At 45.2% G+C, this 14046-nt stretch overlaps 1 protein-coding gene across 1 annotated transcript; it reads left to right on the forward strand.

Moving 5' to 3' along the window:
• The first annotated feature begins 3231 nt into the window (after window positions 1-3231).
• On the forward strand, window positions 3232-6961 carry LOC127201802 (alpha-1B-glycoprotein-like). The gene is made up of 7 exons (XM_051160517.1): window positions 3232-3300; window positions 3460-3793; window positions 4136-4408; window positions 4602-4898; window positions 5375-5680; window positions 6399-6689; window positions 6829-6961. Exons 1-7 carry the CDS (start codon window positions 3232-3234, stop codon window positions 6834-6836), a joined length of 1578 nt encoding a protein of 525 aa, XP_051016474.1. The 3' UTR covers window positions 6837-6961.
• Window positions 6962-14046: the final 7085 nt, after the last annotated feature.

Raw genomic sequence — 14046 nt, forward strand, 5'->3', positions numbered from 1 at the left:
GCCAGGTACTGGTGTTGTCATCGAAACAGGAATTCAGTCACAGAGAAGAAAAGAGATACCAAGAACATACTCAGACAACAGAGCGATGGGTGTGCTCAGATGGTTCTACTGACCTTCACTATCTGCATGGGATTTTGGGTCCATCAGTAATAATTTGATTCCTTCTATTACTGGCTCATTTTACTAAGAAATGGGCATGTCAGTAGTATCTCATCCAAAGGGGATCTGGCAGGCATGAGTAAATGATGACACAAACGCTCTGAAGTAGAGGTGGCCTGAGCTCTGCCAAGGATTCCCAAAATCCCCTGGCCTTAAGATAAGGCAAGGACAAACCAGGACCTTCCAAACCTCTTGATTTCATATTTAGGACTTCTAGAACTCTGAAGAATAGCTTTCTAGTGTTTTAAGCTACCAGGCGTGTGATAACTTGATACAGCATCTTCAGAAAGCTAATGTCAACAATTAGTACTGAGCTGATTGTGTGTACGTATCTCCAATTAGTCCCCTTTAATCCCTGAATAGCTCTTTCTTAGAATCTTAGGGAAGGGATAGGAAGAGGCATAATTCTGTCCTAACTTGAGCCCTGTAGGCTTCCGCACATGGAAGAACAGGCTGATGTCCTTGTAGAATGATGTTATTGGAATTTGATTTCTGATGCACCTTTCCTTTGGGGTGGGATAACCTGGCACATTCTTCTACACTTAACAACAACAACAAAACCCTGATGATAACTCATTTATCTTTGCAATTTTACTGCCATTTCTTCTGAAAGTATTAAGATTTTTTTTCACCTTCAGCAGAAAGAGGGAAAGCAAGCTAATCTCATTGAAACTTTCCAACTTGTCTCTCATGTAATGATGGCAAAAACTGAGACTGAGAAGAACAAACGAAGCACTGTGATAGAAAATTCATGTCAATGTATGTTTACCAGATTCTGAGTCTGGCTCCTTTAACCAGAAAGTTATCTTTGAAAAACAGAAAGAGGTGGATACCATGCATTTACAAAAGGGACCTTATTTTCTTTGATTTCCAATTTTGATTGTTTCTCTAGGGGCATCTAGGGAATGCTGTGGTCCTCCTGAGATAATCGCAGAGATTTACCACAGTCGGGTGTGTGTCACACTTAAGAATTGCAGAGAGTAGACTGGAGAATCTGAGGACAGACATTAGAAACAGGAGAAGAAGAAACAGTAGCTTTAAAATAATGGAAAGGACAAAAATAATCAGAAAGAAACATCGCAAAATGCAGAGGTTTTAGTCCTCTCTGAAGGCACCAGGTTCAAACACCAGAGAGAATGAGGCACAGCTTAGAAAGCTGCACTGCAATGGGTGTGAATGAAGCCAGTGTCGAGTCTCAGCTGTCCTTTAGATATCATCACTTGGAAGAAACATACTGATTTACCAAGGTATTTCTCGAAGGAGCAGAGGGTGCAGGATGAAGTCTGCATCAGTTGTCCCCATGGAGGACCGCAGGTTCAAAGGGTTCTAATGACAGCCTTCTTGTCGTTTACTTCTCAGCAAGAGCCCATGGGAACAGAAGTCATGGCTGGCTAAGAGATACATTGTCACTTCCTTATGGAGGAGGCTTTGCTGGGGAACCTTAACTGTCCACTGACAAGCATTGAGCCTTACCTGAGCTCCTTCTCAGGTGTTTGCTCCACACTGCCCCCTAGTGAGGTCTACAGAGCAGCAAGGACTGCCAGCCTCTCTGGAACCTTTGAAAGTCCTGAAGGAGGATTCCTGTTGGGGGTGAGGGGCAGTGACTTAGCACACCCACTGAGGGTTGCATCTCAGTTTTGACTCCTGCTCACACCTGGCTCTTGTCAGGACAGGATTCTTTGTAGCCAACATGCAAAGCAAGGCCTCATTCCTCATCCTGCTGCATTTTGAGCCTCCTTCCTGACCCCAGCCCACTAGAGAAGGACCCGCAGAAGGACCAGGGAAACCAGGAGCTCCCTTGATGAAACACATTCCAGGAGCAGCGCCCTGTGAAGCTCGCAGTTAAGGGACACCAACTAATGCAGAAGTTTTGAAGTGTTGACAAAGAACCACAATAAATAGTTTAGGTGTGTGACCCAACACACACACACGATCTCACACATACAAACAAGTGCAAGAAGTCAGAAGGATTTGGAAATTTATGTTTATTTTATGAATTTTAATTCATTTGGCTCTCAATCTTTGTTGATTTTATAGGCCTTCGTTTGTCAACACTTTGAGGAATTGTGGAAGTGAAATTCCCCTGTCACCTATGAGATAAAGTATTCTTTCGTTCCTGGAAAGGCAGCAGGGGTAAGTTGGGAAAGTGAAAGGAGTTACTGACATCCCCTTCCAGGTATTTCCAAAGGAAAAGAAGCTCACATTCGAGGGGCAGTGGGGATGTGAGAAGGATTGCATAGGATGGCTAGGGCCCCTAAACGCATACACAAAAATGCAACTGATGGAGGACAATTCCAGGATACCAAAATGGCTGTCGGTATTCCTGGGTTTGATTTTTGCCTTTGTTTATTGATTTATTATTTTTTAAATAGGGTCTGGCCCACTATGTAGTCCAGGCCGGCTTAGAATAAAGCACTCTTTGTTATTAAGGAAATACGGACATTTTCTTGAGTCAAAAATTCTGGTTTGCAAGGACAATACGTGCAGTAAACATTGAACCTCTACCCAGATCTAGCCAATGGACAGGACATCCTCCACAGTTGAGTGGAGAGCAGGGACTGACTTTCCCATGAACTGTGGTGCCCCATATTTGACCACATCTCCTTGATGGGGAGGCCCGATGGCACTCAGAGGAAGGATAGCAGGCTATCAAGAAGAGACTTGATACCCTATGATCATATAGAGGGGAAGGAGGTCCCTCTCAGTCACAGATGTAGGGGAGTGGAATAGGGTGAAAACAGGAGGGAGGGAGGAACGGGAACATACAAGGGATGGGATAACAATTGAGATGTAAAATGAATAAGTTAATAAAAAAATAAATAAATAAAATACTGGTTTGTTGTGTTTTTAATCTGAGGAAGGGGGGATTTGACTTGGTATCAGTTCAGTATGATAATTACTCATTGTTATTGATTGACATTATTGCTGAATCCCCACTGTCCCCTTGCCAAGCAGTTGTCTCTCTGCCCTTACCTTCCAGGAAGCGCAAACAAAGTACAAGGTCAGTGCCTCTGATTAATTTGCCACTGCAGATGCTCCCTTCAGACACTCCAGCTGGACTGAGGACCCGCCATGTCTCTGTTGGCAGCTGTGCTGCTGCTCTGGGGTAAGATAGATGTCCTGGGGCCTAGAACCTCTGGGGTAAGAGTGGTCTGAATGGAGACTCACAGCCTCTGCCTCTCCAGGTTTCACTCTGGACCCAGCAACTGCTACTATGTCCATCCGTAAGTTCATCGATAAGGTCTGGGAGCTGTGGGCTACAAGTTGAAAGGAACCCTTTTCCTAATAGCAGAAAGCTAGCCCTTGCTTCTTTGCACTCCAGATACTGACCATGAACCTAGTCTATGGGCAGAGCCTCAGTTCCTGGAGAAACCTTGGGCCAACCTGACACTAACATGTGAGGCTGACACACTTACCAGAGACTTCCAGCTGCTCCTGAATGGGCAGTCCAAGACTGAAGTCAATCTTGACAAACATGTCATGTCCTACAAGTTCTCGCTGGGAGGAATTACAAGCAAGAACGTGGGCCTCTACCGCTGCCGATACAGTGTTGATATGTTTGTCCCAATTACCAACCTAACGGAGATGCACAAGTGGTCCATGCTAAGCAATCTTGTGGAGGTAACAGGAAAAGGTAAGCCAAGCCACAATGGGGTCAGGAGGCAGTGGAGGGAAGTCGACGGTGGAACCTCCATCCATGTCACCTGGTCTATCTCTTAGCCTCAGTTAGCTCATCTGTCAACTGGGGAGGTTTATGCTGTCCCCCAGAGGTTTGAGAATAATGAGTCCCACAGAGTGCTGGGGACAGGCCTGGCATGGAGCCATGTTCTGCACCCTTTCTCTTACCCTACCCACCCCACACACCCCCTGCTGCCCTTGCCTCCTTTATGTTCTCTGAGTATGGAATTTATACCCTCACCGTCTCCAGTAGTGAGGCTGAAGCATTCATACTGACCCTGCCCTCCCACATCCACAGAACCCTTGCCCCAGCCCTGGCTTTCTGCTGCGCCAGCATCCTGGACCATACCCTCCATGGGCACATACCTGCTGTGCAAGACGCCTCTGCTGGGTGTAACCTTCGTGGTAAAGCAGGAAAAAGAGGGTGGTTTGGTGAGATCAACCAAAGCCCAGAGGAAGGGAACAGCTTACTTTTCAGTCTTCACACCTGGCAGATACAGCTGCAGATACCAAACTCATGACACAGGTGAACTTTCTGAGCCCAGTGATATTGTGACCATCAAGGAATTAGGTGAGTGTTAAACCTCAACATTGAAAAAAAGCTCACTGTGAGATCTGATGCATAGTGTCCAAAGATAAGCCTGTTGCTCCTAAGCTGTCAGTGGAGGTCAAGGGTTTGAGGGCAGGACAGAGGGCAGTTCTCGGTGGGTTCCTACAAAGCAGTGTCCTATACTCCTGCCTCAGTGCTCTTCCCTGCCTTGCAGCCAGACCACCTCCGCCCAATCTGTATTTTATGGAAAATTACCCAGTGGTCAAGCACCAGAGCACACCAGAGACCCTTGGCTGCAGAGCTCCTGTGAACGCAGCTGAAATCCAACTCAGGCTGGGAGAGAAGGTGCTGGATTTTCCTAGGGTCTGCTTCGTCCGATACTTTTGCCTGTTCCACCTGAACTTTAAGCACCTGGATGGCCAAGGCCCTTTCACCTGCCGTTACCTCATACACAGAAATTTAGAACTCTGGTCTGAAGACAGCAAGCCCATAGAGCTCATGTGGACTGATGGTGAGCCTCCTAACAGGGCTGCAGGCCAGGGTGGACGGGAAAGGCCAAGATGGTAGTCAGAAATGAGCAGGATAGGGATTCCAAAACAGGACTTCCAAATCTGAATATGCACTGCCTTCTCAGCCTCAGTTTCCCCAAGCTTTAAATAGGACAATGAATACAGCGACCTTGAGCCCTGCAAAGAATTGGATCCTCAAAGAAGTCTGGCACAGACATTTATGGACCTTCACCTGTCAGTGGATCCTAGCAAGCATGAGGCAGGCTTGCTGTCTGCCCAGAGCTTGGCAAGGCTCAGGCTTGAAGGACTGGGACAGTATTAACAACAGTGCTATTTTTAGTGCCCTTTAGAAGCAGGCAGAAGAAGGAGCCAAAAGGTCACTTTAAGCAGAAGGCTCAGCTACACCACAAGCTGGGCCATGCATAGGAAAGCCCTTACTATGCCTTCAGGCCGAATCAATATGTCTGATTCTCCACAGAGAAACTGATGGCACCAGTGCTCACTGTAAAACCTTCAAAAGAGATCTTTATGCCTCGTTCGACGGTGCATCTTCTCTGTTCCGCACCGAAGGGCAAGACGGGCCTGAGCTTTGGCCTGCAACGCCAGGGCCAACATCATCGGTTCTCCCTGGTCCAGATGCTGAAAACGGCTGGAACTGCAGCTGTCTTTGAGCTGAGCAATCTCTCAACAATAGATTCTGGCAACTACAGTTGTATCTACATGGAACAAACACCACCCTTCTCAGGATCTCCTTCCAGTGAGACCGTGGAGCTGCGTGTGGATGGTGAGCTGAGCATGGCCGTGAATGTGGGAGGCCAAGTAGGTTACTGGCCTCCCAGTTCAGAGCCAGACTTCCTGGGCTGTGTTCCTGTGAGGGGCCATCCTTTCTGGGTTATGACTTAAGGATGTTTGAGTCCTCCCTTGGCTGTGAGACATGGAAATTGGGTTGGTTTCCCATAGCCCAAGCTGGAAGGCAGCTCATAGAACCATGTTCAATGGTATCAGGATCCATGGTTTTTCTGTCCATGTACTCTCCTGTGCTTCTGTTTCCCTGTGATGTGTGTGTTACCAACTCATACTATTGACTGCCTTGAGCTAATATGGTATTTTACTCAACTGTAGAATCTCTGTGGTGATTGGTTCTCATCAAGGTCTCGGTGGACCAGAGGTCATCCATGAGAGACCATGTAAAAGCTTCTAGGACTTGACCTCGGACATTTGAACTGTGCTTCTGTCAAAAGTATTTTTCTAGAAGGTCTCATTACCACTTGAGCACTTTGGGCACCCCATGAAGCAACCCATGGGACAGGCCAGGGCCTGGAAAATCTCACAGCCATTGTGATTTGGGGGGAGGGGTCAGACACATAGATGAGATACAGTTGCTACAAGCACTGGAGCTTGTGTCTGACTCAGAGTGGACGGTGCAAACAAAGTAGCTGGAGAAGATCCACCATAGGGCCTAGCACAAAATGCTAAAACCTTCTTGCCATCCTCTCCCACAGGGCCACCACCCCAGCCAAAGCTTGAAGCTCTGTGGACAGGCAAGGTGGCCCTAGGCCGTGAAGCCCACTTTCTCTGCCATGGCCATGTGCATAAGGTCAGCATGGATCTGGTAAAGGAGGGCAGTGAGATGCCCTCCTCCATCAGTTATGCGATAACAAGCACCTCGGCTATTCTGAAATTGGTCTCCGTGGGTCCCCAACATAGAGGCAACTACAGCTGCCGCTATGCCTCCATGTCACCCTTCACATTTAAGTCAGGGAACAGCAACCCTGTGGAGCTTCTAGTAGAAGGTAAGACTTCCTGAGCTGGATTTGGGTTTTACCTCTAGATATCTCAAGGGCTGTAACTTGCTAATGGTTTAATCTAGCCTAGTATGCAAATGCCTTGTGGCAATTTCCTGAAACAAGTCATCCAACTTTTTTTGTCTAGATAGCTGATATGGCAACAGATACAGGAAAGCATCCTGGAAAGCATTGAAGATGGGGACAACTCCTACTCTCCCTAATGTAGCATGACTCTACATCAATCTCCCTGGATTTAATAAAGGTCAAGCAACAGTGTATTTTAAATGTGTCTTCCATCTGTGGTTCTGGAGCAGCTGATGGTGGCAAAGGATGTTCTCCCAGGCCTGGGATGCTGTGTCCTTAAGGAGAATAAGATCAGGGCAGAAGAGTGAAAGCATGGTCCTTACCTCATATCTCACAAGATCACCTTCTCCTGTTCTCCTTTGTCTGGCTGCCTCGTACTTCCAAGGTTCTTCTTCGCCTTCCAGCAGGCATGTGCACACAGCGTAGAGCTCTGGCCACGCCTGTCTTAGATTGAAAGGATTTGTCCCTACCCTAGCAGTAGGTTAGAAAATGCTACATCAGGGCTCTGGCTGTGTTTTTACTTTTCACAAATATTGTCCAATAGATGGCATCAGAGTGTATCCAAATCAGTGCCTCATCTGAAGTGACTCAACTGGAACAAACCAAACAGCACATCATCTTCAGAGCTGAGCCAATGTTATGTTCCCTTCAGGGCTCAGTGGAGCCTGAGGCTGAGGTGTAAAGAGTTGATCCCCGAAGCAGAACAAGGATCTGCAGTTCAGAACCACCCTCCCTCCTTGGCATGTACCCCATCAATGCCCCAATGCTTCTGGTCCCCACATAACTCAGAACTGCTCCATGTCTCTCTGCAGCCACTGTTCCTTCAGTGCCTTTGCTCAGAGGGCTCTTTCTCCTCCTTCACCTCTCACTTGAATGTTAAAATACAGTCTCATGCTTCAGATCTGAAGGATCACTTTCTTCATCGATTTTTTCCCCCAACAATGTCTAATTGGAAGTCCAGAATAATCCAAAGGCCGATTTGATTAGTGGTGATCCCTAAGATGAACAATAGGTCATTCCTGTTGTTAAAGAATGTACATTCTAGGGCGGGGCAATGGTTTAGTGAGTAAAAGCTCTTACCTGAAAAGCATCACCACCTCACAATAAAATTAAATAAATAAAAACTATGAAGTAGCATGCATCTGCATCCCACAGTTCCTACAGTGAGATAGAGGGGAGACAGGAGAATAGAGCACCACCTAGCTTGGAGGACTGAGTGACCAGAAGAGAGAGATATCCTATCTCAACATAGAAGGATGAAAGCACAAACTCAAAAAGCCAGCTTCTGATCTGTGTGGACACAGCCTTGTACACACCCGCATTCACAGATACACATCGAATAACAAATGAATTTTAAAAAGAGTCTAATTCAGTGCAGTAGGATGTACAGTAAGATGCACTCATAGCCTAAGGTGCAGAGGAAGAATTCTAGTGAGCACCTGGGGCTGCTGCATAAAACTCTACCTTGAACACCTAGAAAACACCAGAATAGGTCATATTAGGGTCTTTGGCATTGACTCTTGACATAGATGGAGATGTGAAGGTAAAAACAGGAATCCTAGGTGATAGCGACCAATTCACCTAATATCATTATTCCCAATTTAGAGATGAGTAAATGCCAAAGACATGTCCCAAAATGCAGAGTTAACAAACAGCAGAGCTGTTTTTCATCCCAATACACATTGGGCCAAGACATGTCTCTTCATCATTAACTGAGCAGGTCTTGACTTTGCCCTGGGAATCCAGCCACAAAGGATCCCAGAGATGACTCTTTGCTTCTGTTTCATTTTGTCTTAAGATAGGATATCACTATGTGTCCCAAGTTATCTTTGAAATCCTAACTTTCTAATGCTCCTGACTCAGCATGCAAATCACTGGGATTATAGTCATGTACCACTGTTTCCAGAGTTACAGTGAAGATGTCACAACCAGAACAGACAGAGTGGGACAGACATGGGCTCTTCTACAAAGGACCAAAGCCTAAGCACAGAGAAGTGCACACGGGGCCTAGAGTGAGGCTGGGAGCACACTCTGATGGGATAGGCCTTACATTAAAGCAGCTGTGCTGTGCTGTCCATGGAAAATATGTGTGTGTGTGGTGAGATGAACATCAAAGCTTTGAGCATGGAACAAACTTGAGGGGATTTCTGAGTCTTCTGGTCACTAGGGGAGTGTCCTTTGACAACATAATTCACAAGCATTCACTTTTGTCTGTACAATGGGGACAGGACAGTGTTATCTACTTTGTGGTGCTGTGCTGAGGGTGAAATTAAGTAATACATGACAAGTGAGACAGTACCTAACCTGTTTCCCAGGACAATGCCTGAGCTGAATTCTCATGAACTTCTTCTCTGTCTCGCAAAGGTTTTCCATCACTTCATCTGCCACAGAATGAGCAGGAGTCTGGGACTCTTCTTCTTATGACTAGAGGGATCCTGGCAACAACCCTGCAGGGGATAGGCTTTGGACAGATGCCCAGGGCACTGAGCAGCACCTGTTATATGGAAAATAGGAGGAGGACTAGGGCCCATCCTTAGGAGAGACAAGGGGAATAAGGAACCACTCATCCCCTGTAGGAAAAAACAGTTCATTGTTCCACTATTAATACTTAGTATAACCCCAGTGCTTGGTCAAGCTAGGTAATTATATTCCAAATCCTGGAAAGGAGATAACTGAGTGTGTCAGAGCAAAGCTCTGTTTCTCACTAGCATATGGAGAAGCATGTTGTTCACAGTGTTTGAGAAAAGAAAAGCTGCATTACTGCTGCATAGAGCCAAGTTACCCTGGGCAAGGAGAGGCCAGTCAGCTCTGCTGGGTATCAACCCTTTACCATGCCTGTCTTTAGCTAAGTACAGTTACCCAAGGAAATAACAACACAAAGAATCCCACTTCCCTAATTTCATTCTAACAATGTACATCCTTAGACAGTACCAGGAAGTCATGTTGGTTGTTTAGTAGGATGGTTGGTGGCAGTTTTATCTCTTTCCATGTAACTTAGGTTCAAGGCCTTGTACAAAGACTCGACTTACAATTAGCTGCTCAATTCCACAGCCCCCTTACTCAGTATAATTTGCCAAGTCAATCTTGGAATGCTAATAAAATGCGCTATTTCATTCCTACATCACACTGCATTGTCAACTATGAGAGATTAGAAGAGACAGGCCAAGCCTGGGAATAAAGGGAAATACTCAGAGTGCGATAAACCAGATGTGGGTGGGAACCTGGTTCCTGGAAGAACTATGTTGAATTGTTTGGTCTTGGGAACCCCCAGCCATATACTCATTTTTGTTTGTAGTTCATAAGTGTAATTTTGCTACTGAGTGGTGTCTCGGTTCCTAAGAACATATGAACTACGAATTTTCCAATGCCTGTGCCCCTTGGTCGAGAACTGCAGGTTTAGAAAGACGGTGAGATGCGAGAATGTCAACAGAATGGTTGCTAAAGCAGAGTTCTATCCACCAGGCAGAACAGGACTACTGCTGGCTTGAATTCAGAGCCAGTGTGATCACAGACAAGACATCCTCCAAAGACCACGTGATCAGCCCAGTTCATTTTCTGTTGTCGGACAGAGGACAGAAGTAATCAGCCCTTCACTCAAGAGTCCAGCTACCATTCTCCTGCTCCCACGGCTTGCGCAGAGCTAGAGTTAGAAAAAGCAAGAGGTCGACGAAGCTGGGACTCAAGCGAAAGTGCAGTTTTCACCTACTGTCACCAGTGCCAATGTGGAGCTTTTCAGTGACACAGCTCTCATTACATCACCCACATGCTTAGAAGAACGCCTCTCCCATGCTCCTTCTAATAACCCCCACACTCCTGGGTCCAGAAGCTAGACTCAGAGGGAGAGTTGTCTGAGTTAGGCTGGTCCAATCTCAAGGAAATGGGTACTTCTAAGTATCTCCCAGGAAAACCCACACAACCTCTGTTCACTACAAATGAGATATATGGCTTCTTTACAGTCAAGGGAAAGCAAGGCACATGGGAAACATGACCATAGTTCCCTGAGGAGCTGGGAGCTTCAAGTGGAGAGTGACACATACCATTACAAAGGGCTAGTGGCAAGACACACAAACATAGACAGACATATATGTCTGAGTGTCCCAGCAATGAATACTGATTAAGGAAGTGAGAAACCACATTTGCCATGCAGGGTAGTGACAGAGTGGCATCTTCTCTCAGGATCATGTGGAGGTATTTCAATCAGTCTAGATTGAAACCTTGGCATGTATCCCAGAGAGCTGTGGGATTTTCTCAGGCCTCCTTCTGGGCAGGGTGGAAGGAAGACCTGGTACCTAGGCTAGCCTAAGTACAACCTGGCTCTAGAATGCTCCATTTGTGAATGATCTCAAAAGATCCAGCTCCTGCTATGAGGTGGCCATGAGACTGCAAAGCTGGGCATTGCATCCTTCCCTCTCTGAAATACAGAAAACATTCTGATGTATAAACTTTGTGTCACAAAATTCTGAAGGGATGCAGCATGTCTTTTGAGAAAGCACAACCCTGTGTTCCTAACACAGGCTCTCCAATCAGACACCTTTCTCGAAAGACTGGAAATACTCTTATGTTTCGTTAGTGGGAAATGTCCTCTGCAGAGGTTCTCCACCACAGTAACATTGTATGGAGACAGTCCTTCGGGGACATCCATGTCCTACGTTCTCTTTTTGAACAATAAACATCTCACACATAGCTTGTCCAGGGTCACAGCTGGAGGTGACAGGTCTCTGGTGTGTTTAGGGTGGTCTGATGCCAATAGGGAGTCTGCATATGGTCCCTGCAAAGCACCAGAGACCGATGCAAGGAGAGGGCTCTGTTCTGTTTCTCTGCTCCCAGGAATGTGACTGGTGATCTCTACGCTTCAATCTCCTTAAAGAAGGGAGACAACTGGACGCTTTATTATCTTTGTGTAAAACCCCAGTGTGATCTGCAACTGCAGTAATACTGGATCAGTGAGTGAATATATAATAAACAAAGGAAAATGATGTAAGCCCAGAATAAATCAACCTGGGGAGTGAATTTCTCCCTGCCTCTAACTCTAAGACCCACAGCCTGGCTGCACCTAAGAAACTGAATGCTCCAACACTTTCTATAGTCATAGCAGACAATAAATGCATATGTGTTAAGCAAATAAATCACAAAAGCAATCAAAACTGCAATCAATCACACAACTGCTTGATGATGTTGACAATTCCACTTTATTGATGAACAATTTTCCAGGAAGACTATGTAAAAGGAAATCATTGCATTTTCCTTAAAAAACAAACAAAAAACCAAAGGACTCCAGCATAGCAACCAGTGAATAATTAGACATTAATTGTCTTTAGCTGGAACAAAAAGTAACTCGGTTAATCCCAGGAGACTGCCATTATGAAGAGAGAAAACAATGCGTCACAGATTCTAACCTATTTATAACCTGGGCCCACAAATGATCTGTTGCTAAAAGAGAAAATTGTCATTAATCTCCCAACTCAAGGAGCAATGTTATAGTTTGAATAAAAACAAAATAAACAAAATTAAGGTGGGAAATAAATCAGATATGCCGTAATTAGGTTGAAAGCGCCAGATTTTGCTGCCTAACTCTCCCTGTAACTCCAGCCTCATCCATCAATGTAAAATGTATCCTTGACATGGAGATTTTCCCTTCCCTTTTCAGACTGAATTAATCAGTAGATCTGAAAGGTGATTTGACAGGACTCTGACGAGTAAACATGAGTGATGGGATTATAACAGGTGGGAGAACATGCTTAATAAAGTTTGGTTCTGTCCCTGCTCTGTGCTTATGACCCCTCAGCCTGGGTTGTAGCTCTTCATTCATTCTGTTGATATTTTTCTCTCTGGGAGATCTTAGGAGGCTCAGAATTCTCTTACTAGAATCTGAGAAGGATCAGGCACATTTTCTAATGCATCTTTACAGACTTCAAAGGCTCAGCTTGAGACAGCGACTAATTTACTTATGTTGGTACAATAAAATCAACTGACCAAACTCCTGAGCATGCATCCCCAGTCCTGTGTCACACAGCTTAAAAGTGACAGAAGTATTGGTAGAAGGGAGCAAAGCAGTTCCTGCTGAAGACAGTCGTGATCTTCAGAGCCCTTTTGGGGTGGCGGCTTCCTGTATGTTCATGATGTGGAGGGCTGGGCCTTCCCTTCTGAGGCTCCATATTCATCACACTGTTCACACATTCCTTCTCCAATCATATGTCTGCCTTAGACTCCTGTTGGGGCATGCAGGCTTTCTTCTGCCTTCTAGGGCTGCTATTTTCTCTTTTGCTTACTTGGGCACACCCTGACAATGGAAGATTTTTTTCTACAATAGTGGGACAACTGATTCAGTGGCAGTAGAAGTAGAATAAGAAGCTTCCGGTTGTGTTATGTACCTTGAATAGCTCCCAAAGGGATCTCTTTGGAATAGGATGCAGGTGAACACAGGAAAAGCAAAGACAAATGGTATGTCTAGACCCTTCCACTCAATGAAAAGCAAAAGGAAGCAGACAAACAAAATCTCAATGATGACAGCTTTTTACAGAATAAAGCAAGGGATGGCATTACCAAATAGTGTATACCATTGCATGCTCTAGCGCAGGCATTTGAATATTTTGATAATGTTGGTGATTGAACCAAGGGTCTCTGTGCATTTGATCTTTGAGTTATCCCCCAGCCCCATATAAGATTTTCCTATCATATTTTGTGATAGGAGATATGCATTGTGTTCCTAAGAAAAACAATACCTAGTTACTATTTTTAATAAAAATTAAAATACACAGAGAATTTCTGTGTGTACTCAAGAAACAGTTTGAGAAATTATGTCCAAGTATTCAGACTGCTCACATAAATACTGAAGAGCAGTGACAGGGCATGTGGTCTCAGATTTTTGTACATAACTTTGCTTTCTTTTTGTCATCTAGAAGTTTCTACTGGTACATATTTGTGTGGGGCTTTGCCCAGTTTTCTCTATCTCTGAAATATACTCAGTGGGCAAAGGAGCAAATATTGAGGCTCTCTACTGCTTCAACTCTTTGTTTAATAAGAAGATTATCCAGTTAGCTTATCATGCTAGCTCTAAACAGTGTGTGTGAGTTCTGCTACTTCAGAAGATCAATCAAACATGGCCCTGTGCCCAAGATAATGCAGCTGGGCAATAGGAAATGAGGAACACTGAGAATCAAGTTCTGTTTTCTAACTTGCTCCCACGCTGACAGGAGTGTCTCACCACCACCTCAGAGCTTAGAGCTATGACCCTCAGGGACCTTACCACATGAGCTCAGTTAGTGACAAAGTCAGTACA

Source organism: Acomys russatus, chromosome 17 (assembly GCF_903995435.1).
Source record: "Acomys russatus chromosome 17, mAcoRus1.1, whole genome shotgun sequence".
Taxonomy (NCBI): Eukaryota; Metazoa; Chordata; class Mammalia; order Rodentia; family Muridae; genus Acomys; species Acomys russatus.

Excerpts from the sequence above, each read along its gene's own strand:
- LOC127201802 (XM_051160517.1), top strand. The coding sequence starts at position 3,232 with ATGTCTCTGTTGGCAGCTGTGCTGCTGCTCTGGGGTAAGATAGATGTC. Across the intron at positions 3,301-3,459 it reads TGGGGCCTAGAACCTCTGGG|CCCTTGCTTCTTTGCACTCC; the intron begins GTAAGAGTGGTC and ends GCAGAAAGCTAG. Across the intron at positions 4,899-5,374 it reads AGAGCTCATGTGGACTGATG|AGAAACTGATGGCACCAGTG; the intron begins GTGAGCCTCCTA and ends GATTCTCCACAG.